Source organism: Delphinapterus leucas, chromosome 13, assembly GCF_059928025.1.
Source record: "Delphinapterus leucas isolate spDelLeu-1000000601 "Yukka" chromosome 13, BTC_Dleu_Yukka2, whole genome shotgun sequence".
Taxonomy (NCBI): Eukaryota; Metazoa; Chordata; class Mammalia; order Artiodactyla; family Monodontidae; genus Delphinapterus; species Delphinapterus leucas.
In genome coordinates this window covers 16,097,959-16,120,332 of record NC_143141.1, presented here as the reverse complement: position 1 = coordinate 16,120,332, position 22,374 = coordinate 16,097,959, and the positions used below count along the sequence as shown (strand labels likewise).

The 22,374-nt window shown below is 42.2% G+C and overlaps 1 protein-coding gene across 1 annotated transcript in view; it reads right to left on the bottom strand.

Moving 5' to 3' along the window:
* Positions 1 to 5,782: 5,782 nt before the first annotated feature.
* Positions 5,783 to 22,374, bottom strand: part of SUCLG1 (succinate-CoA ligase GDP/ADP-forming subunit alpha) — a 34,322-nt gene continuing 17,730 nt past the window's right edge. The window contains exons 4-9 of the mRNA XM_022556054.2: positions 20,746 to 20,958; positions 20,552 to 20,609; positions 15,858 to 15,941; positions 13,441 to 13,592; positions 7,497 to 7,685; positions 5,783 to 6,035 (exon numbers count right to left, since the gene is read on the bottom strand). Coding sequence (XP_022411762.1) covers positions 6,009 to 6,035; positions 7,497 to 7,685; positions 13,441 to 13,592; positions 15,858 to 15,941; positions 20,552 to 20,609; positions 20,746 to 20,958 — 723 coding nt within the window. The 3' untranslated portion in view covers positions 5,783 to 6,008. The remainder of the gene's footprint in view (positions 6,036 to 7,496; positions 7,686 to 13,440; positions 13,593 to 15,857; positions 15,942 to 20,551; positions 20,610 to 20,745; positions 20,959 to 22,374) is intronic.

Here is a 22,374-nt window from a genome sequence, read left to right as displayed (position 1 = left end):
AAAAAAACAAAGAGCTCAGCAGCCTAGTTCCAGGAATATGTGAATGCTATTTAGAAAAAGGGTCTTGCAGATGTAATTAAGTCTCTTGAGATGAAGAGATCAACCTGGATTATCCGGGGGCCTAAGTCCAAGGATAAGTATGTTTATAAGAGACCCAGGGGACACGAGACAGAAGAGGAGAAGATGTGAAGACAGAGGCAGAGATCAGAGTGATGCAGCTACAAGCCTAGGAACTCCAAGGAATTCCAACAGTGCCAGAAGCTGGCGATCTTCCCCCAGAGCCTCCGCAGGGAGAGAAGATATGCCGACCTCTTGATTTCAGACTCTGGCCTCCAGAACTGTGAAAGAATAAACTCCTGTTGTTTTATTACCCAGTTTGTGGTAGTTGGTTATGGCAGAAAACTAACAGGGGGTTATTTTTTTTATGCTGCCCCAATGACTTTTTTGTTCCCAATTAAAAGGTTCAGAACCCTAATACTAATTTAAATCACGGAATTGCTTCAGAATTTAGTAATTCCAAGTAATAATCAATCATTTCCACTCAGAGGTAAGGCTGCTGACCACTCTGATCTTCACCATCCCCACCCCCTCCCCCACCAGGCCCAGGGCCTGCTCCAGGCAGGAAGTCCACTGTCACGGAGGAGGCGGAGTTGGCCTCACCATCCCCATTTTCCTCACTTAACAGCTGCTGTTATAACCCTTCTGGGGTTGGAACAGGAGAGCAGAAAAGTTCTTACTTGGCCAACACCATCATACACTGACTGTGCGCTGTCCAGTCTGGGATGATGTTTGAGGATGACTCTTGTTCCCCAGGGGACTTTTCTGGGCTCAGCATCTCCTCCTCTTCACCCCATCCCTGGAAACCTGTCACCTGCAGGTGCCTTGCTGAAGTGACACACTCTTCTCTGGATTACTGCTTATTCTTTCTCCAGCTGTTGGGACTCACCAAAGACCAACCAGATCACACAGCAGAGGCCTCCCTACCCACGCCGGTGTCAAAATTAAAGTTCTCGCGTAGTGAATCATCGTTAACTCAGCAGCTGAGATGTTTGCCTTTCCAGATCAGAATCCTAATGAGCTAAAAAGTTATTCAAAGATAGAACGCATTTATTGGAGTAAAAGCCATGAATGCTGACCTCCACACTGTCAGATCAAATTTCTCTCGAATTACAGCATACCTAACCAGGCTTTTGATCTTGAGCAATTCCAGATCTGATAGAGCTGATAACAGATGCCCAGCCTGATAGAGCTTTGATGGAATTCTTGATAAAGAAAATGATAAGGAACCACAGTTCCTTTTCCAGGCTGCAGAGGCCACCTTGAACCATCCATCTCAACTGTCTGTAGTCAGCGCATGAGTGAGAAGAGTCAAGCTCTGTGCCACAGAAGCCAAAAACAAGGTTCTAACTGGTGCCCGGCCCTCCAGCTTTCCTGTCTCATGGCCATAGATCTTACTCTGACCATGCCCCCTGCCAGGGCAAGCCTATCCCTCTTGTTTGTAAAATTCAGGGTGGGGGGGGGCAGTGGATCACAGTGGTAATTGTTTGAATAACTGTTTTCTGTGCCTTCAATATCCCTGAAAAAGCTATCTATTCCAAGCACCTCCCATCACCTCTAAACTGCTTGGTGATGACGAGCTCCCATGCCCTCCTTACAACCCTCAAGTGAAAAGGGGGTGACTGATTCTTACTCCTGGGCTGACAGTACCCTGCTCTTCCTCTCAGAAAGAGCCTATCCCTCACCACAGCTTCCTGAAGGGGGTGTGAAGCGTTCAAGAGGAAACCTGTTAAGTCTAAGGAAGAAACAATCGCAATCTTACACCAACTCTTTCAGAAAATTGAGGAAAAAGGAAAACTTCCCAATTACTGTATAAAGCCAATATTATCCTGATACCAAACCTGGCAAAGACATTACAAGGAAATAAAGTTTTGACAAATATCCTTAACAAAATACCAGCAAAATATTCCAGCAACATGTGGCAAGGGTAAAATCATAACCAAGCGGCATTTGTGAACAGAAATACAAGTTAACGTTTAAAAATCAAACATTTAAATTGACCAAATAAAGGGGGGAAAAATCATATAGACATTTCAATAGATTCAGAAGAATCAGTAGACAAAATTCATCACCTATTCACAATTAAAAAGCAAACAACAAAATCATTCGGCTAACTTAGAATAAAGGGAAATTTTCCCCTATGTGATAAAGGAAGGACATCTATGAACATCCTCGAGCTAGCATCATCTTTAATGGTAAAACAAAAAAAAAAATCCTCAAGATTGAAAACTAGGCAAAGATATCTGTTCTCACACCTATTCAACACTGTAGCTGAGTAAGTACAATACAGCAAGGAAAAGAGAAAAAGGGCATGAAGACTGGAACAGAAGTAAAACTCTATTCATAGTTAACATAAATTTTATGTTAAAAAAACTAAGAAATCTATTTTTAAAAAATACTAGGTCTAATAAATTCCTTTGGCAGGGTCTTAGGGTAGAGGGTCAATGTACAAAACTCAATTTATGCTTATACATTTTTGCAAGAAAAAACTTGGAATATGAAAGACTCAATACTGTTAACCAGCAACCATTTTCAAAATACGCTATAAAACTTAATCTCAATCATCATCCTATAGAAATGAACAAGTTTATTCTAAAATTTATACGGTGTTACGAAAGGCCTAGTAGGGAGTCCAGAAATAGACCCATACGTTTATGGCCGATTGATCTTCTACATAGGCATGAAAGTAAGTTAATAGGAAAAAAAAAGAAAAAAAGGATTTTTCAACAATACTGATAGACCCACTTGAATATCCATAAGGAAAAAAATTCAGTCTTGACTCTACCTCCCCCACACCATGAACAAAAATTGATTCGAGGTTGATCTATGAACTAAATGTATAACCCAATATAATAAAGCTTTTATAGGAAAACAGAATATCATCATGAATTTGAGGTAGACAAACATGTCCTAGGATCAGAACGCAGTAAACAGAAAAGAAAAACAGGTATGTTGCTCATTATCAAAATTAAAAACTTTTCATCAAGACACCAATAAGAAAATGAGTGAGCAAGACAGAGAGTGTGAGAAAATATTCATAAACTATCTGAGAAAGGTCTTGTATCTAGAATATATAAAGAATTGTCAGAACCCAGAAACAAAAACCCAAAGAAATAGAAAATAGACAGAAGACTTGAAAAGACACTTCACAAGGGAAGAAACACCAAAAACATAAACACATTGAAAAATGTTCAACATCATTTTTCTCCAGGGAAATGTTAATTAATACCCCTCACACCCCTTACTAGAATGGCTAAAATTTAAAAGATAAAAAACACCAAATGTTGATATGTAGAACACCAGACTCTCATATTTTGCTGGGGAGAAATTTTCATCCCGCAATTGCACTCCTAGTATCTAAGAAAAAACAGTTTATGTTCACAAAAGACTTGCACATAAAAGATGATAGCACCGTAATCTACCACAGCCAAAAGCTGGAAACCACTCAAAAGGGCCAACAACCAGAGAATCGGTAAACACATTGTGCTATGTCCACACAACGGACTAGAATTCAGCAATAAAAAGAAATGAACTACCGATGCAAGCACTGACTTGGATGAACATCACAGAAATCATGCTGAGTGGAAGAAGCCAAACATAAAAGACTACATACTGTCTCATTACCTTCACATAAATTTCTAAAACAGACAAAAACTCGTCTAAGATGAATAAAAATACAGGTTACCTATTGGGGGGATAAGACGGAACTTCCTGAGATGAAGGAAATGTTCTATATCCTCAAGAGGGTGTGGTTACATACCTTCCTCCATTTGTCAAGTATTCACAGTTAAGACATGCATTTCAGCGTATGTAAATTTTACCTCGACAAAATAGCTATCACAACAAAAACACTGGGGGGAATGGATGGAGGTACAGATCATACAATGATAGCAAAATGTTGATAATTATCAAAGTTGGGTGATGGGTACATGGGAGTTTATTATAATATCATAACCATTTTGTAAATGTTTGAAAGTTTCTGTAATAAAAGATTTTAAAATGCACTGGGGTCGTGAGTTGAACTTTCACCTTTCATTTGTAGAAATGAAATCAGAAAAACCAGAACTGAATATCCTGCTCAGATATGTTTGAGCTGCTCAGACCAGAGGCGGCAGTGGTTGCAGGAAGGGAGAGAAGTGACATGAGTGAGTGGCTTCTCAAGACGCTGGGAGGGGTGGAGAGGGAAGGTGGGGGAGGGAAGATGAAAGGGGATGGGAAAGGGAAGATGGCAAGTGGGAAAAAGAATCAAGAGGGCGCTGAGCTTCCTAGTTAGGACCTGAGGCGTGAGGAGGGAGGGGTTGTCTTGGGGTGGGTGTTTAGGGGACAGAACTAGGGGCTGGGCCAGGCTTGGAGCAGCCTGGAATCAGGGGTGCACCCTCAAAAGGATCTGTTAGGGTCACCTGCCCCTTATCTGGATTGTGTCCCTGTCACAAAGCCTCAGTTAGACAAAAGAAGGATATGTTTGCCCTGGAGGAAACTTGGGTTGGAGGTGCCAACCAGAGAGACCGGAAGTGCCTTCCTCCTCGGCCATCATGTCACCTGGGTTGCCCTGAGCACAAGCAGAAGGCAAGTTCAAGACTTTATGGAGTGACACCAAGCCCTGGCCGAGTCCACTGTCACACACGCATCATGTATATTCTACCCAGGTACCCTGTGGGATGGGGGTTCACGACCCCCACTTTCAAGACAAGGAAACAGCTACGAGCAGGAACTAAAGTCTACTTGACCCAAAGCCGATCATGACGTGGCCCTTGGCCCAGGCAGAAACCTTGGGCTGTGAAATACATCTCCCGACACCTGCTCTTTGTGTCTCAGCAGCCTGTGCATGGTTATGCGAGCTCCCAAGACACCTGTCTCCCAGCCCCCCAAGACCTCCTCCAGCCCCTCCCAGGGTCACTGTGCCCAGGCACCTCCTCAAAACGAGCTCTTCCTGGCTCCCTGGGTGTGAGTCCTCCTTTTTGCATGGCTGGTACCTCCCCAGCCCTCAGGTACCTACTCATCTCCCTTCCCCAGGAAGGGCTCCCCAAACAGCCTTCTTGAGGTGCTTCTCCTAATATTTTTTGAAGCTCTTGTTTCTTCCAGGGCAGTTACACAATGTGAGAATATTTTGTCTCTCCACTGGAATTGCTTCCTGTTAACAAGCTCCCTTTTAAACAAAAGGATGGATAATAGTTCTCCTGCTTTCTTGCAGTGAATGTCTTAAACCTCAAAGAAATGGAGGCTCTGAGTGGGGAAGGGGAGAACCCTCCGCAGAGCCACAGAAAAACAAAGCATCGTTGAAGACCTTCCATTTCCCAATTAGGCAAAAACTGAAACATGGATGAGCTCCTGCCTAAATCCTAGTGATGGTGATGGTGATGATAATGGTGGCACTGACAACAATTAGTTTGCCTTATCACGTGCCAGGGACTTAATATATTTATCTCGAATCCTCAAAACTATCCTACAAGATAGAGACGATTCTATGTACACATGAGAAAAATGTAACTCAAAGAGATGTAAAATCACTCTGATAAAAGCCCAACTGAAATGTTTACACCCATTCTCTCAAAAGTTTTAGTTACGATGTCCCCTACACAGCCCACTGAAACACACATATATGCACACGCATGTGCACACATGCTCGTGCACACACACACTTGTACACAAACACACACACACACCCCTCCATTTCTCCCACTCCCCCCAGCCCCACGGTGGAATAATAAAAAGCCTCCAAAACCACTTTCAAATCAAGTGGTAGATTTATTGGCTGTCCCTGTTATTCAGTGAGGTTAAAACGTCTCAAGTGTAGGACACTCTAAACCTCGCTTTGGCTTCCCGTTGTGCTGCAAGACCAGCAACAGGTGCGCGGGTGGACAGTCAGCGGATGACAGAAGCAAACGGCCGCCGGCTCACATTGCTACAGTGATTCGTCCACAGGTTTAGGGAACATTTCGTTTGTTTTTCTTTCATAGCATCTTCCTCTTTTCAAACTCCTTCAGGAACAGGAGAGAGGGAGAAGAGAGAGGGGATTAAAGATTAAAAATCCAAATTACATTCACGGTCAAAATGATTCTTAAAACCTCTTGTTTTTAGGATCCTTTGAGCAACCAAACATTACAGAAGTAAAATGTACCAGGATGAGGTTACTGAACACAAAATGACAGCTTTCAAACAAGCGCGTGTCAGTCTGAATTTCACTAAGCTAGATGCAGAGCTTCAACTTCGTCTCCTAAACGCAGGTGCTGAGAGGCTTTGAATTACTCTTGTTTTCTATGGCAGTGTTATCATTAGGAGCTGACAAACCTGACTGTGCTTATCCAAACCTTTAACGCTACACGTGACACACACCAGCCCTTTTAACAAGGCAATGGATTTGTTTAGTTTCTCAGAGAATAAAACTGAACACAGATTCAGTTCAGATTTAAACCAAACGTCAAGAACCTCAGAAATATATGAAAAGGAAACAATACTGAAAACCACATTTCTCTAGATTGTAACCATTAGAATGCAGCAAAATGTGTAGGTGCCTGCTGCCACCTACTGGAGTAAAATGGTAACACATATCTCTGATGTGAATTCAAGCATTTATTTGCTTTTTCCCTTCCTTCCCCTCTTTTAAACAAAATTCTTCACACACTCCCTAACCACCCAGATTTCTTTTAAACACTATGGCACACTGTGTCACATTCCACAAGACACGATCATGCAAGGAGTCAATAAAACAAGGAGTTAATTTTATTATCCCTAAGAAAATGCCAAAGAAGATTATGCCAAAACATTGTTCCCTCCTGGGAAGACAATCAGGGCCTGTTTTCATCACGTGCAAAAAGTTTTGGTTTTTGTGGGGTTTTTTTGTAAAGTCCATAATCATCAAAACAGTAAAGAGAGAGAGAGAGAGAGCCCTAAATGATCACTCAAAGAGATAGGCCAAAAATCGTTGCAAAGAGATTATGGAAGACACCAACTAAAAACTGAAAACCCCCAGCCTCTTTAGATCTCCCTCCATCCTGACTCCCAGTTTTCATTTCTTCTTAGTCGGTCTTCAATCTCTCTCCCTGGGAAAAAACCCTATGGAGTTAGCATAGCTATATCCCGAAGGCCCTCGATGGAAGAAAACAAAACACAAGGCAATTCTCTGCACAACCCCCAAAATGGAATTCAGGACACTTATGGACTCTGAAGCGCTTTTTTGTATATCATACCTTACTACCCACAAAAGAGCAAATCTAGATGTTTGAAGAATAAAGTTTTTGAATCAGAACACTATTCCTTGTCATGCCCGATTAGAACATTAGGACTAAAAGGCAGAGTTGCTGGAGACTGTTAAGCTGCACACCGGAAAGAAAGAAACAGAAGAGACCCAGAAGAAAACACCATGGTTTCCAGGCACCCTGTGTGGCCTCCCACTTTAAGGCCAGTAACTTCCGAGCACTCAGGCCACTGTTCCAGCTCACCTTGTAGATGGTGGTTCCCAGCTGTGCAGGGGACATGCTGACCACAACTCCCGCACTCTGCAGGGCTGCGATCTTCTCTTTAGCTCCACCTTTTCCTCCAGCAATAATTGCCCCTGCGTGACCCATTCTTCTGCCGGGAGGAGCAGTTAAACCAGCAATGAAGGACACCACAGGCTTGGCCTTGGGACCCTGGAAAACGGGATTTTAGAAACTCTGATGAAGAAGTTGATGGAAACTGGACCTCCGACTCATGACTCTGCCAGAAAATGGCAAATGGCTGGGGCCCTTCACTCATCTTCAATAAGAAAACAACACGGGCTTCCCTGGTGGCGCAGTGGTTGAGAGTCCTCCTGCCGATGCAGGGGACACGGGCTCGTGCCCCGGTCTGGGAAGATCCCACATGCCGCGGAGTGGCTGGGCCCGTGAGCCATGGCCACTGAGCCTGTGCGTCCGGAGCCTGTGCTCCGCAACAGGAGAGGCCACAGCAGTGAGGCCCGCGTACAGAAAATAAATAAATAAATAATAAAAAAAAAAGAAAACAACACAAATATTGAGCTATGACTGAAACCACTGCATTCTCCTTTGAGATGACCTGACTCTTCCTACAAACTCAAAAAAACAATCCTGAAGCAGAACTGTTACCTGTTAAGATATTTAAACTTCAAATTCACCCCCACAAGCTGTTTTACAAATACATATGTCACTCTTTCGTTTGAAAAACAAAAAAGCACACTTGAAAATACATAAGTTATGTGATTTGTGATAACAAATTAAGACACAGATCAGGTTGTTTTAGTTCAACATAACTCTGTCTTAATGCTTTTGCATTAAATCTACTGCAAATATGTTAGTTTGGCTGAAGTACAAGAGAATCTGGCCTCACACACATATGTACTTGGAAAAGGGAGAAGTATTTTAATATCTGTCAGATAACAGGATATTCCTTGGCACTACACGAACCTCTTCAAATGGTAAGCTGAAACCATAGTCCTTTGTTAACCTCAAAATCCATTCACCATTCTGGATCTTTTGCCTACAATGATTTTGTAACATCCGTTGGTCAGAAGGAAAATACAGATTCACTGAGTTATGTAGCTCTTCCAAGTGCTGATACACTTCCTCATTCAACATCATCAAATCACTCTTCAGTATCACCGCCAATCTCCTTAGAAAAGTCTTTAGAAGGGTGAAGTTCATGGTGGCAGAAACAAGTTTTCCAAAAATATACATTTGCAAGTTCAAACTTTATCACCGTCAACGAATACGAGGAGTTGTTTTCCTTGATACAGCAGGATTGCTTTGTTCATTTTTGAGAAAAGATCCGCCAAATAAACACCAAGGTCTGAACAACCAGTCTGCCTGCCAGACATTCTTTCAAATAAAACTGGTGTTGCATGAAAAAAGCAGCTAATTCAGCTCACAACTCAACTGGCAAAGTGCTTTACTTCCCACTTCATCACAAAATACTGACTCCAGGGTCGAGACTTAATAAAATTAATAATTCTTACTGCTTCATTAAGGACATTCTTGAAGGAAACTGGCTTTTTTTCAAGTGCAAGTGCATGGCAGCGCAAGGTCACTGGCACAGTTCGCTTGGGCTAAGCTGACTCACGTGAAGGCACCAGCACGCCAGGCTCCGCGTGTCTGACGCTCTTTACTCCAGTCCTGCCCCCACCATTCCTCCCTGCTCTTTACCCTCCAGGAATGCCAGACGGCTCTGCCTCTGGGCCCCTCTCTGCTGAGAAAGTTCTCCATCCTCCTTGGATACCTGGCAAATTCTGACTTAATTTTTAAGGCCTGGCTCAAGCCCCTTCTTCACCCCTAAGCTTTCCAACTCCCCCCTCCCGCTCTCTCCACCAGTGCTGGTTAGCTGCTCATCTCCTGTTCAGAGACTCCGCTGTGCCTCTGACACATTTCTACCGTTACCCACAGCACACTGGCTGTGGCTTATTCCCCACGTGCTCCCCTCCTAAACCATGAATCTCTGAACGCCGGGACTACGTTTTCCCTTGTTTCTGTATGCCCAGCATCTACCACAGTAGAGAACTGAGACGAAAAGACTCTGTAAGTCATTTATTTATTCACTTGTAGGCTCTGCAAAGGATGTGAGCATCTGGTATTCGAGCGGCACCAGTTTCCACTGGATCCCTCTGTCCCTATACTCAAATGGTGGGAATACTACACTAGAAAGAAACGAGATTCGGATGAACCTAGAATGTCAAACAAATGTACACTCTGTCCTATTGACGAAGAAGAGTCACTTGAGATTTTTTAAGGAGCGAAAACTAGAATTGAAAAGACTGTGAAAAAGTGTAGTCTGGGGCTTCCCTGGGGCGCAGTGGTTGAGAGTCCGCCTGCCAATGCAGGGGACATGGGTTCGTGCCCCGGTCCGGGAAGATCCCACATGCCGCGGAGCGGCTGGGCCCGTGAGCCATGGCCCCTGAGCCTGCGCGTCCGGAGCCTGTGCTCCGCAACGGGAGAGGCCACAACAGTGAGAGGCCCGCGTACCGCAAAAAAAAAAAAAAAAAAAAGTGTAGTCTGAGAACAGGATACAGAAATGAGAAGCGTGGAAGCCTAAAAACAGGAAGACAAGTTAGGATGGCATGACTAGAGTCTGAGCAGATGCCCAGGACTGTGGACTCTTGTCCTTGAGCCCAGCGACCTGACTCCTGACCCCTCACAGTGTAATGCAGACATCAGGCAGACCTGGGTAGGAACCTCAGCCCTGGGTGGTTTGCTGTGTGCCTGCCATCGGCAAGCTGCCAGTTTCCTTACTCATAAAAGGACAAAAACACCTAATCCGAGGGTCAAGATTAAACAACACCACTCCTGCAAATAATTACTGTCATCATGATGATAATAATAGTAGTTGTAGCAGGAGGCGACATTACTGAGTGTTCGCTCTGCGTCAGTTACTGTGCTAAGTGATGAATATGTCACCTGAAATGTTCAACCTAGAATCTCGTACACAGTAGGCCCTCAATAAAACTTAGTTCCATGAGGCCAACCAGGAATAGGAATACATGTGCCAAATGAAACAAAATGTAAAGCTTGGTTTTTCCCACTAAATTCTAAGCTACTCGAGGTATTCATGTATTCTATATACGTTTTTAAATTACGGTGTACAGCTGGCCCTCCACACCCACAGGGTCTGCATCAGAGAACAGAAAATGTATGTGGGACAAAGATTCCAGAAAGTTCCAAAAAGTAAAACATAAACCTACCATGCTAGCAACTATTAACAAAGCATTTACACTCTATTAGGTATTATAAGTAATCTAGAGATAAAGTATATGAGAGGATGTACGTAGGTTATATGCAAATACTATGCCATTTCATATAAGGCACTTGAGCATCCATGGATTTCTGCAGGGGTACTGGAACCAAACCCATGCAGATACCAAGGGATGACTATAATATCATATAACCTAAACTTTTTTTTTGTAAAAAGAAGTCAGTTTTTACCTAAATTTTAAACTTCACAACCTTTCTGAGCTCAAGAGACTCTAATAACATTTCACTCCAATCTCCTAACAATTTACTTTATTCTTTCGCTATTTGCCATTTACTGGTTCCTAACATGCCAGAGGACTGCACTGGGCACTAAGTATACCAGCTCCTTGCTCTCCGTAGTACAGTCTAGAGCGGCAGTCAGGTGCTAGCTAAGCACGCCTTGCAGAAGGAACAAGCAAAGGCAAGTGGGGGTGAAAACACCGGCACATCAGATGGGACACGGATCTGAAAAGGAGGGTCAGGGTGGTGTGCGAGGGGCTGGAATACCACGCTAAGTCTGCCCTTTGTCCTCCATGGATGGCAATAAGCAGGCTGGTGGGGGGGGTGGGGGTGGGGGGTGGGGAGGTGGAGGGAAAGAGGAGCAGAGATATCAGGAAAAAAATTACCGAAGTGGTCCAGGTGAGATAAGATGAGAGCCTGCACCAGAGCAGAGGGACTAATTACAGATGACAATGCTCTCAATCTCCACAAACTGCTAAGATCTCAGAGACAGATCTCGGTAACTGAGTGGAAGCAAGAGCTGAGGGAGAAATAAAAGATGGTTCTGGGGTTTCCCTGGTGGCGCAGTGGTTAAGAATCCGCCTGCCAATGCAGGGGACACGGGTTCGAGCCCTGGTCCGGGAAGATCCCACATGCCGCGGAGCAACTAAGCCCGTGCACCACAACTACCGAGCCTGCACTCTAGAGCCCGCGAGCCACAACTACTGAGCCCGTGTGCCGCAACTACTTAGCCTGCACTCTAGAGCCCGCGCTCCCAACAAGAGAAGCCACCGCAATGAGAAGCCTGCACACCGCAACGAAGAGTAGCCCCCGCTCGCCACAACCAGAGAAAAGCCCGCGTGCAGCAACGAAGACCGAACGCAGCCAAAAATAAAATAAAATAAATACATTTATTTAAAAAAAAAAAAAAGATGGTTCTGAGGTTTCTGCTTTGGGAACTGCATGAAGTGTGATGCTGATTATATGCAACGACCATTCGCACTTAGGGAATAGGCACTATCTGGGGAAGGATAAAGATGAGAAGAGCCAGGAGGATGAATGGAGGCCCTGGTGACTAGTGCGAGAGCAACGCCAGGGTGGACAGCAGATCCGACAGCAGCAGTAGCAGCAGCCAACAGCTGCTTACTAAGAGTGCTTACCACGTGCCCAGGGCAGCTCTCCTCTATGTTACTGAGCCGTAACATAGAGTCCTACAAGGATGCTGGGAGCAAGGCACTACTGTATCCCTATTTTGCCAATGAGGAAACTGAGGCACAGTGAAGTTAAGGAACATGCCCAAGGTCACACAGTTTCTAAGTGGCAGACAGAAGCCAAACTGCTGAGGATCAGGGAGTGAATAAAAAGGAAAAAAGAAAAAGTAAGAGATCCAGAGAGTAACGGGAACTTTTAAAATTACCACAGAAGAAAATCAAGTAGACTCAAAATAGCCCTTGAAAATTCCTTCAATTACATATGCATCATTCTGTATACACCACCCTGCAGGTGATATTATCGGTTCCTTTAACTCTCCGTTACTCATTACTTTTCAGCGGCATTTAATTTTGATGCATTCACTCTCAATCTCTTTTACAAGTGTAGACACAAGTTATCTCCCGCCCTCCTGCGCGGCCTCCTGAAGATGTATCTTCACTCATTCGTCAGTGTCAGGGACATCCTGGAAACCATGCGAATGCTCTCCCCAGGTCTTTGCCGCAGTGGTCCAGAGCACACGTTCACTGACTGGGGGCTGGCAGGCACCAGGCTGCTTCCGTCGTTACTGTGCCCTCTCTCTTTCTCTTCCCACCACCCTCCTTCACCCCAGGCACAGAGCTTAATTCCCTTAAGTGAAATTATGATACAACGCCACACTATTCTTTTTAATTCAAAGGGAGAGGCAACAAGGAAAGCCTTCATAGGACATAGTTAATAAAGCTTTTCTACTTGACCTTTGAAGCAAAGTGCTACTCTACAAGGAAAGACTGAAGCTAGAGGGAGGCAAGCTCCTGGAAAAGGGCATAAAGGACAGGATCTTTAGAAGGTCAGCCTTGACAGAGAAAGAACACACATCCCCTGAGATGAGGAGAAAGGACACCAATGACAGGTGCAAATGGAAATACGCAGGTCAAATGACAGCTTTCAGGCTGATGGCCTGGAAGCTCTCCCTTCAGCAGGAGGCCAAATGACCTACCACGAAGTGTGAGGAGATGCCTGGGGGGAGGATTCATTCGAGAAGCAGAGAACAGGTCCAGGGGAAACGGGGAGGAGAATCCACCCAGAAAGGGTCCCAAGTTCCCTGAGTGGCCAGTACTCCAGGTGCAGCTCAACAAGGTTTAACTTTATCTTTCACGTTTGCTTTAAAAATTTATCTTTGAAAACAACAAAATAACTTCTAAAACAAACCAGTGATATTATTCAAGGGCAAAGAGCTGTATTTTTCCAAACCCAAACTTACTGAATTATGCTGCCTCAAAAATTCTGCAGCGTTTTCTTCTGCATTACCACCAATTTCGCCGATCAATATGATACCTTCTGTGGCTGGATCATTCAGAAAGATTTCAAGGCAGTCAGTAAAATCTGTTCCATTGAAAGGATCACCTCCAATGCCTGGAAAAGTCAAAGAATATCTCCAGCTGAAAATTGGACGAATCATATAATTCAGGTCAGGAAATGCTGTTTTACCTGGTTTCTTATTTTGCCTACCCCCTTCTTACCAATATTTTTAAATGTGTCATCACTCTTGCATTTAACATTTAAAAAATCACAAAATGCTACATTTATTTCTGCTTATAATATCACATGAATGCTAAACGGTGGTGGGTTCCTGTTAGTCACAAAAACAGCGCTCTTTTGGTTTAACTCCTTATCAAGACTCCTCCCTCCCACAAAATTATTCCTAGATAGTTCTTTAAAAATGAGCATTCTATATAGTTTCCCTAATTAGGAGAACTTTACTTCTGAAAACACATTAGCTTTTTCAGGGACGTGAATTACTGTTTTCTATGTTATAACTTTTAACTTTGTTGGCTTCTGGTGAGTAGTTCATTATCAGTACCTTGTATAGAATATAATAGACAATAAATTCTGAAATTAAAAATAACCTGGATTAGCTAATCTGGGGTGTGTGTCTGTCTGTGTGTGTCTGCGTGTTAACATTACCTTCACTGTGGTAGTTCGCTGTGATTTGTTATTGTCACATGAACTGCAAACCTTATTACCATATTGGAGACTTAATATCACATTGGAAATAAATATTGGACATTTGTATTTCTTCTACAGTAAAAAAAAAAAATGAACATTTAAGAAAATGTGTATTGGTGAGAATATCTTCTCTGATTAAACATTTAACCCATTTCTTTGCACAAAGTAACTATTTCATGAGGGACATTGCAGAGGAACCACTTGCAAGTTAAGACACAAGTCCCAGTGAGGGGAGGGGGGTGTCTTGACCCCTCTTACCTCTGACCCAAAGTGGGAGATGACAAGAGACCACACACAGGGGCTCCACTATAAGCACATGGCTTTTTAGCACAAGTACTTGGATAGGACTCAAGGCAATGTTCCCTACAGACTGGCTGACACTCTTAAATTTTTAAGTTATAAAAATGTATTTTATAATAGATAAATACACAGGACTGGCTCCCTACTCTTCAACACACCACTCAAGAATGAAACTGAGGAAGAGAAGCGGCATCCACTGAGTGCCAGCCACGTGTCAAGTACTGTGCCTTAGCACGTCGGGCCTGCCATTTCCTCATCCCTCCAAACTCTCTGGGACATGGCAATTATTACTCTTCGTTCACAAATTAAAAACAGAGGCTACAGAAGACAGAATTGCCAACTCTATTTCAAAATCTTTTTATTTTCCATCACGCTATCTTGTATCATAGATTGTGCTTCTGCACAAAGAAAAGCTCAATTAATGTTTCACAGTGATTTTACAAATTTGAGTCTTTTTTATTTTTTGCGGTACGCGGGCCTCTCACTGTTGTGGCCTCTCCCGCTGCGGAGCACAGGCTCCGGACGCGCAGGCTCAGCGGCCATGGCTCACGGGCCCAGCCGCTCCATGGCATGTGGGACCCTCCTGGACTGGGGCACGAACCCGTGTCCCCTGCATCAGCAGGCGGACTCTGAATCACTGTGCCACCAGGGAAGCCCACGAATTTGAGTCTTAATAAAAATACTACAGGGTTATATTTTATAATTTTTTATCATAAAATGCTGCCTTTGATAAGCCTCTAAAAGATATTCTAAAAGTTTGAAGGAATATTAATAAAATGAGAACTTTGCCTGGCTTTTGAAAACAAATACCAAGATTATTTCAAAATTTAAAAACTTTTTTATATTTGTAAGTGGGAGGCAGTATGATGTGGCAAAGAGAGAGGTTCCAGGGAGCTCAATCCTCCTCCACCAATAACGCTGCCACAGGACTACACGCCAGCTCAACAGTGCCTCGGAGGGTTGCCTTAAGAGTGAGATAATGATTGGCAAAGAATTCAGTGACTGTGAAGCACTGAGTGACAGCTGGTAACGATAACAAAATGCGAATTACAGTAATGAAAGTCCTATTTTTGAAGGACCATTTCTTCCCAGCAAGCTAAGTAACAGCTGTTTTCAAGGCCCAAGGCTCTCCAGGAGACACACATCCCAGGATGTTTGTTCTGAAGCTCAGAAATCAAATCCCAGACCATGAATCTTGAAAATATAACAGTCAGCTTCACGTATAAGCAAATTAAATTCAAGATCACAACATCTTTTTAATAAAATGGCATTAAAATCTCTCACAAATAATCAAATCAATAATTATCATTATACTTATTCAGTGAAGATACTGAACTCCAATAAAATGAGTTTAGCAAAAAAATCCCTCACCAATGCACAAAGACTGCCCCAATCCAACTTGTGTTGTTTGATGAACTGCTTCATAAGTCAGGGTGCCAGATCTGGACACGATACCTTAAAGAAAGGGAAGTCAATAATATTAGGTTGTGTTCATACGACTATCATACAGTAAAATAAATTACAAACACAGGTATATATAAAACCCATTTCACAATTTGTCAACCAAATAAACGGTAACGTCAGGTCATGAAATAAGAAGAAAAGGCCTAAATTACAGCAGGGAGGTTTTAAAAGTTATATAGAGAAGAAAGTGTGTTATTAGTTAGGGTTGTTTTATGACCATAAAAGCAGTTAAGAGAGACCTAAAGTCTTCCACATAAAACGACTGCAGACATGCAGTAAAATGGAACAATAAATCTATAAAAAGGTCCATAAAGAAAAAAAAAGAAGGCAAAAGTTTCAAGTATTAATCTTTGGCTAATAACCCTGATTTAGGAATATAAATTCATAGTTAGGCTTGCTGTCTCCTGACCACACAAATTCCTCAAGACAGAGCCCTGTTCTCCTAGGCTGGTTCGGTAAGAGACTGCCAATGCTGTTGGAGATTCTGCAGTGACTGTCTTTCTTGCTGGACTGGAACCTCCAGGGGGTCAGTAAACAAGACTGTTTTCCCCACACCTGCGTTCCCAGTATCAAGCACAGTTCAGGCACAGAAGGAGCTCAGTAAATATGTACCAAATGGGTCAATACTGAAAATCAATGGAGAACCACCACCCTCTCAAACAAAATCTAATTCCAAGAGTTTTAAGACCATTCACTAACTGGATCCTATTTCACGACAAATGACAACCACTAACACCAACCCCCATCTGTCTCATCCGTCAGTTTTTCCCTATTCTTAGACCTTTCTTTCTATCTACATCCTCTCTCCTTAACACAGTCCCTCCTCTGTGGGACCTTTCATAACTGAGAAGGTTAGGTAGGTCATGCCTATGTACATATGCATTTGATGCATTTAGCTTTTAAATAAAGTACAATCAGTAACTTAATTGTATATCTTTGTGTGAATTACCTAGTCTCCTTTCCACTCCGGATTCTTATGAATAGAATTATGATTGATTAATTGATTCTTATGATAGAATTATGTTCTTGTTCAGGCAACACCCTAGATTACTGGGCAGCACAACTGTTTTATTTATTCTAGTCTTTTAATGGATCAGTATAATAGTGAACAGTAGCACTAGGATTCTGTCATTTTGTCATTCTTTTAAGGGGCTTTCATCTAATTATATAAATGATATACAATTTATATAAATGCAAACTGCATACATTTAAGGTAATGAAAGCAACGTTTTTAGGGTAAATTACTCCTGCCATCCTTAAAGTATATATATAGTAAAAGAGACTATCACTTAAAAATATCTATCATAGGGCTTCCCTGGTGGCGCAGTGGTTGAGAGTCTGCCTGCAAATGCAGGGGACACGGGTTTGTGCCCCGGTCCGGGAAGATCCCACATGCCGCGGAGCGGCTGGACCCGTGAGCCATGGCCGCTGAGCCTGCGCGTCCGGAGCCTGTTCTCCGCAACGGGAGCGGCCACAACAGTGAGAGGCCCATGTACCGCAAAAAAAATATATATATATATCATAAGGATACTTCTGCTTCCAAAAAGCAGGGGTATTTTCCTGTATTCTTCCTGCTAAGTACAAGTAAAAACCCTGGACATCGTATATAAAACAAATATAAGAAATCTCTGAGGGGCTTCCCTGGTGGCGCAGTGGTTGAGAGTCCGCCTGCCGATGCAGGGGACGTGGGTTCGTGCCCCGGTCCGGGAAGATCCCACGTGCCGCAGAGTGGCTGGGCCTGTGAGCCATGGCCGCTGAGCCTGCACGTCCGGAGCCTGTGCTCCGCAAAGGGAGAGGCCACAACAGTGAGAGGCCCGCGTACCGCAAAAAAAAAAAAAAAAAAAAAAAAAAAAAAAGAAATCTCTGAAAGATGGAGAGAAGACAGAGTCACTAGGGACCTCGAGACTCAAGCAGTGACACAATGGTGAACAAACCACAAAGAGGATAAATCCAAAGAAATTCCCACCCAAACTCCTAATAAATAAACTTCAGAAAACCAAAGACAAAAAAAAAAAAAAAATCTTGAAAGCAGCAAGAGAAAAATAACACCTTACCTAAACAGGAAAAACAACTCAAATGACATCGGCTTTCTCATCAGAACCCATGGAAGCAAGAAGTGGAAGAACATTTTTTAAGTGCTAAAAGAACTGTCAACCCTAAATCCTATACCCAGTGAAATTATCCTTTAGGGATGAAGGGGAAATAAAGACATTCTCAGATGACGGAAAAATAAATAATCTGTCACCAACAGTTCCATCATAAAAGAATGGCTAATGGAAGTTCTCTAAAAAGAAGGTAAATGATACCAAGAAGGAAGAACACAGCAATAAGCAAAACATGGATAGATAGAAAGACTTTCTCTTGAGTGTCCTAAAAGGAAGAAATAAAACTGTCCCTATTTGTAGATAACATGTTTGTCTACAAAGAAAATGCTAAGGAATCTACCAAGAAAACCCATTAGATTACAGCAACGTTGCAAGATACAAGATAAACAAAAATCAATTGTATTTCTATACATTAGCCATGAGCACATGGACACCAAAATTAAAATACAATAAAATTTACAGTTGCTTTCTTAAAAAAAAGAAATACTTAGGTGTAAATCTAACAAAACATAAACAGGACTTATATGCTAAAAACTACAAAATGCTTGTGAAAGAAATCAAAGACAATCTAAATAAATGAAAATATACTGCATTCATGGATTGGAATAGTCAACACGTCTATTCCCCCCAGACTGACATAAAGATTTAACACAATTCCCATCAAAATCCCAGCAAGAGTTTCTGTAGATAGAGACAAGATCATCTTAAAAATTATATGAAGCAAAGGAACTAGAAGAACTAAAATAATTTTAAAAAGAATAAAGTGCAAGGAAGCGATCTACCTAAAATTTCAAGACTTATCACTTTGCTATAGTATCAAGATTGTGTGGTACTGGTGAAATCCAGAAATAGACCAACACAAATATGCCAACTGTTTTCCTGACAAAAATGCAAAAGCAACTCAATGGAAGAAAGATGATCTTTTCAATAAATGGTGCTGAAGCAACCGAACACAAGTAGATGGAAAAGAACTTTGATCTACGTCTCACACCTAGAAAAATTAACTGAAATTGGATCATGGGATTTAAATGTAAAACTACAAAACTTTCAGGAGAAAGAAAGGTATTTAAGGCTAGGCAAAGACTTATTAGACTTGAGGTCCAAAGCATACTTCACAGGAGAAAAAAATTAGTAAGTTAGACTTCATCAAAATGCAAAACTCTTGCTCTCTGAAAGATCCTGTTAAGAGCATGAAAACACAGCTACAGAGCGGGAGAAAATATTTGTAAGCCACATATCCAACAACGTACTAGTATCTAGAATATATAAAGAACTCTCAAAACTCAACAGTAAAAAAGCAAACAACCCAATTAGACCATGGGCAAAAAAACATGAAGAAAACACTTCACTGAAGAAGATATACAGATGACGGACAAGCACCTGAAAAGACGTTCAATATCATTAGCCATTAGGGGAATGTAAATTAAAACGATTACAATGAGATATCACTGTACACTTATCAGAATGGCTAACATAAAAAACTGTGATACCACCAATGCTGGCAAGGATGCAGAAAAACCGGATCACACATACGTTGGTGACGGAAATGTAAAATGGATAACAATTTGGCAATTTCTTAAAAAACATGCAACTATCATCCAACCTAGCAACTGCCCTCCTGGGCATTCATCCCAAAGAAACGAAGACTTGGATTATATAAAAACGAGTACACAAATGTTTACAGCAGCCTTACTTGTAACAGCCCCAAACTGGAAACAATCCCAATATCTTTCAACAGATGAATCATTAAACACACTTGAACACAAACTTGAATAGGTAATTCACAACAGAAGATTTATAAATGGCCAATAAGGACATGACATCATTAGTCATGGGGGAAACTCAAAACCATAATGAGACATCATTTTACTCCCGGTAGAATGGCTAAAATTACAGACTAACAGTACTAAATGTCTGTGAAGATGTGGAATGACTGGAACATTCATACACCGAGGGTGAGAGTAAAGAACGCACAGTCACTTTACAGAACTATTTGGCAACTTCTTAAAAAGTTGAACGTGCTTTGACTCTATGACTTAGCAATTCCATTCGTAGGCATTTAACCCAAGAGAAATACCCACAAAAAGACCTGTACACAAAAGTTCACCTTAACCTTATTCATAATGAATCAAACCTGAAAACAACAGAAACATTTGTCAGTGGGAGAATGGACAAATTGTGGTATTCAATAAAATATTACTTACCGATAAAATAAACTACTGATACACGCAAACACATGGAAGAATCCATAGTGTGCTGAGCAGGAAAAGAATCTTTAAAAAAACCCCAAAAACATCTTCACTGATTCTAGAGAATTAGTGTTTCTCAAGCATCAATTCAGGACATAGAATCAATTCACTATAAAACTTCCCTGGTAAATTCTCTTAAAGTTGAATTAATTAAAATGAATTTGATTTGCAGAGTCAAATTCTCTTTGTGAGTTTTGAGCTCAGGGCAAGGAATTTTGTTTTTAATCTATAAGAAATATATACTCACCAATTCTTCCTTTCTTGTGAATATGGCCAGGCATGATGCCAATTTTGCATTCTCCAGGCTGAAGGAAAGGAATTCATGGTTTCAGAAAAGCGAAAAAAAAAATTGTAACTTCCTAGGTCATACACACAAATATACTTGGACTGATTCAAAGCTAGTTCGCCTTCAGCGGGCTTATTTTTGTTCTGTACACTCACATTGATGACTCCAGGGCAGTTTGGCCCAATCAGCCTGGTCTTTTCCTGGCGCAGCAGTTTGTGCTTGACCCGCACCATGTCCTGCTGTGGGATACCTTCAGTGATGCACACGACCAAGGACACTTCCGCCTCGATAGCTTCATTAATGGCAGCAGCAGCAAAAGGAGGAGGGACATAAATGACAGACGCTGTTGCTCCGGTCTGTTCTTTGGCCTGAAACATTAACCACGAAGCACTTTATTATTGGTTAAGTCAGAAACATTGTAAAAGAAATTCAATACCATGATTTTAATGATGTCTTGGGGTCAGGAAAGGACACCACCAGGAGACATCGGATGTCTTCATTCTTCCCATTAACAAGTTCACTTTGCTGTCAGAAAAGAGCAGAGTAAGCACGGCCTCCTTTCTGCCCCCTTGGGACACCCTTCTGCATTGAAAGTTTCTGTGACCTCCCATTCCCTCAGGTGACAGCATGTCAGTACACCTGCAAGCACTGCCTGATTTGCATCTGTGTCCCCTCATTCCTGGGCCATGTTTATTTCTGTTGTTCTACAAGGCACTTACCACCTATTCAGTACCAAAGACCCTGCACCTCCCCAGGAGAAAAGGACTAGTGAGCCCCAAGCTCCAGAACCCAGCTCTCAACCATCTGTTTAAAAATACATCCAACTTAATAAATAATATCAAGAGGCAGCAAAATGAAGTGGTTTTTTTCCTAGCTGTCAATTTTTACTCTAAATGCATGCTGGTTAGAAATAAACTAAAATACACATGCATAAATGGCCACGGAATAAGAATGGGTCAAATAAGGTTAGAGTTTACTCTACATCACCCCTCACGATGCAAAGCACTGAAAGACCATCAATTTAACCACGGTTCTCTCTCAGTGGTTTTTACATACTCTCTACATGTATCAATACACATGTAGCTTTCTACCCACCTCCACGTGTGGCCATGTCTCTTCTCCTGAAAGGAAGCTCCTTGAAGACAGAGACTGTCAGTGATCTCTGGCTCTCCAAGAGTGGCAGCATCTATTCCGTGAGAGGCCCTGAGAGATACTCTGTACAGGCCTCGGATAAGGCTTCACCACAACCCTGCATGCTTAGCATCCCCAGCTACAAATCAAGATGCTGAGGCCAAGAAATATTAAATAACTTGCACAAGGTCACATAGCTAGGAAGTGGTACAGGCAAGATTCAACAAGGCAAAAGTATATCTGATTCCAAAGCATCAGCTCTTTTCAGCTACAGCAGGCTGCCTCCCTATAAATGTTAAAATGTAACTTAACCAAGATGTAAATCAAAGCTTTTTAGAAGGCTGTGCCATGGGATTCATAATGGATACAAAAACCAAGTTACGGAACATACAGGTACAACTAGAAGGGACAGAAGTAAAAGACACTGTCTTTGAGAATCATCCCCAAATGACTCCCCACGTTCCCAGCAACTTAGGGGCTTTCTCTACGGCAACCCGAATAAAAAGACGTATCTTGACAGTGACAGAAGAACAAGTCAAAGGATGCTGACTTGCCAGGGGTTAAAAATAATTCAAAACAATGTTTTTAAAAACTATGTTCAAGATGATAACAGAGAAGTGGGAACCAAAGGAAAAGAGCTAGGTTGGAACCAA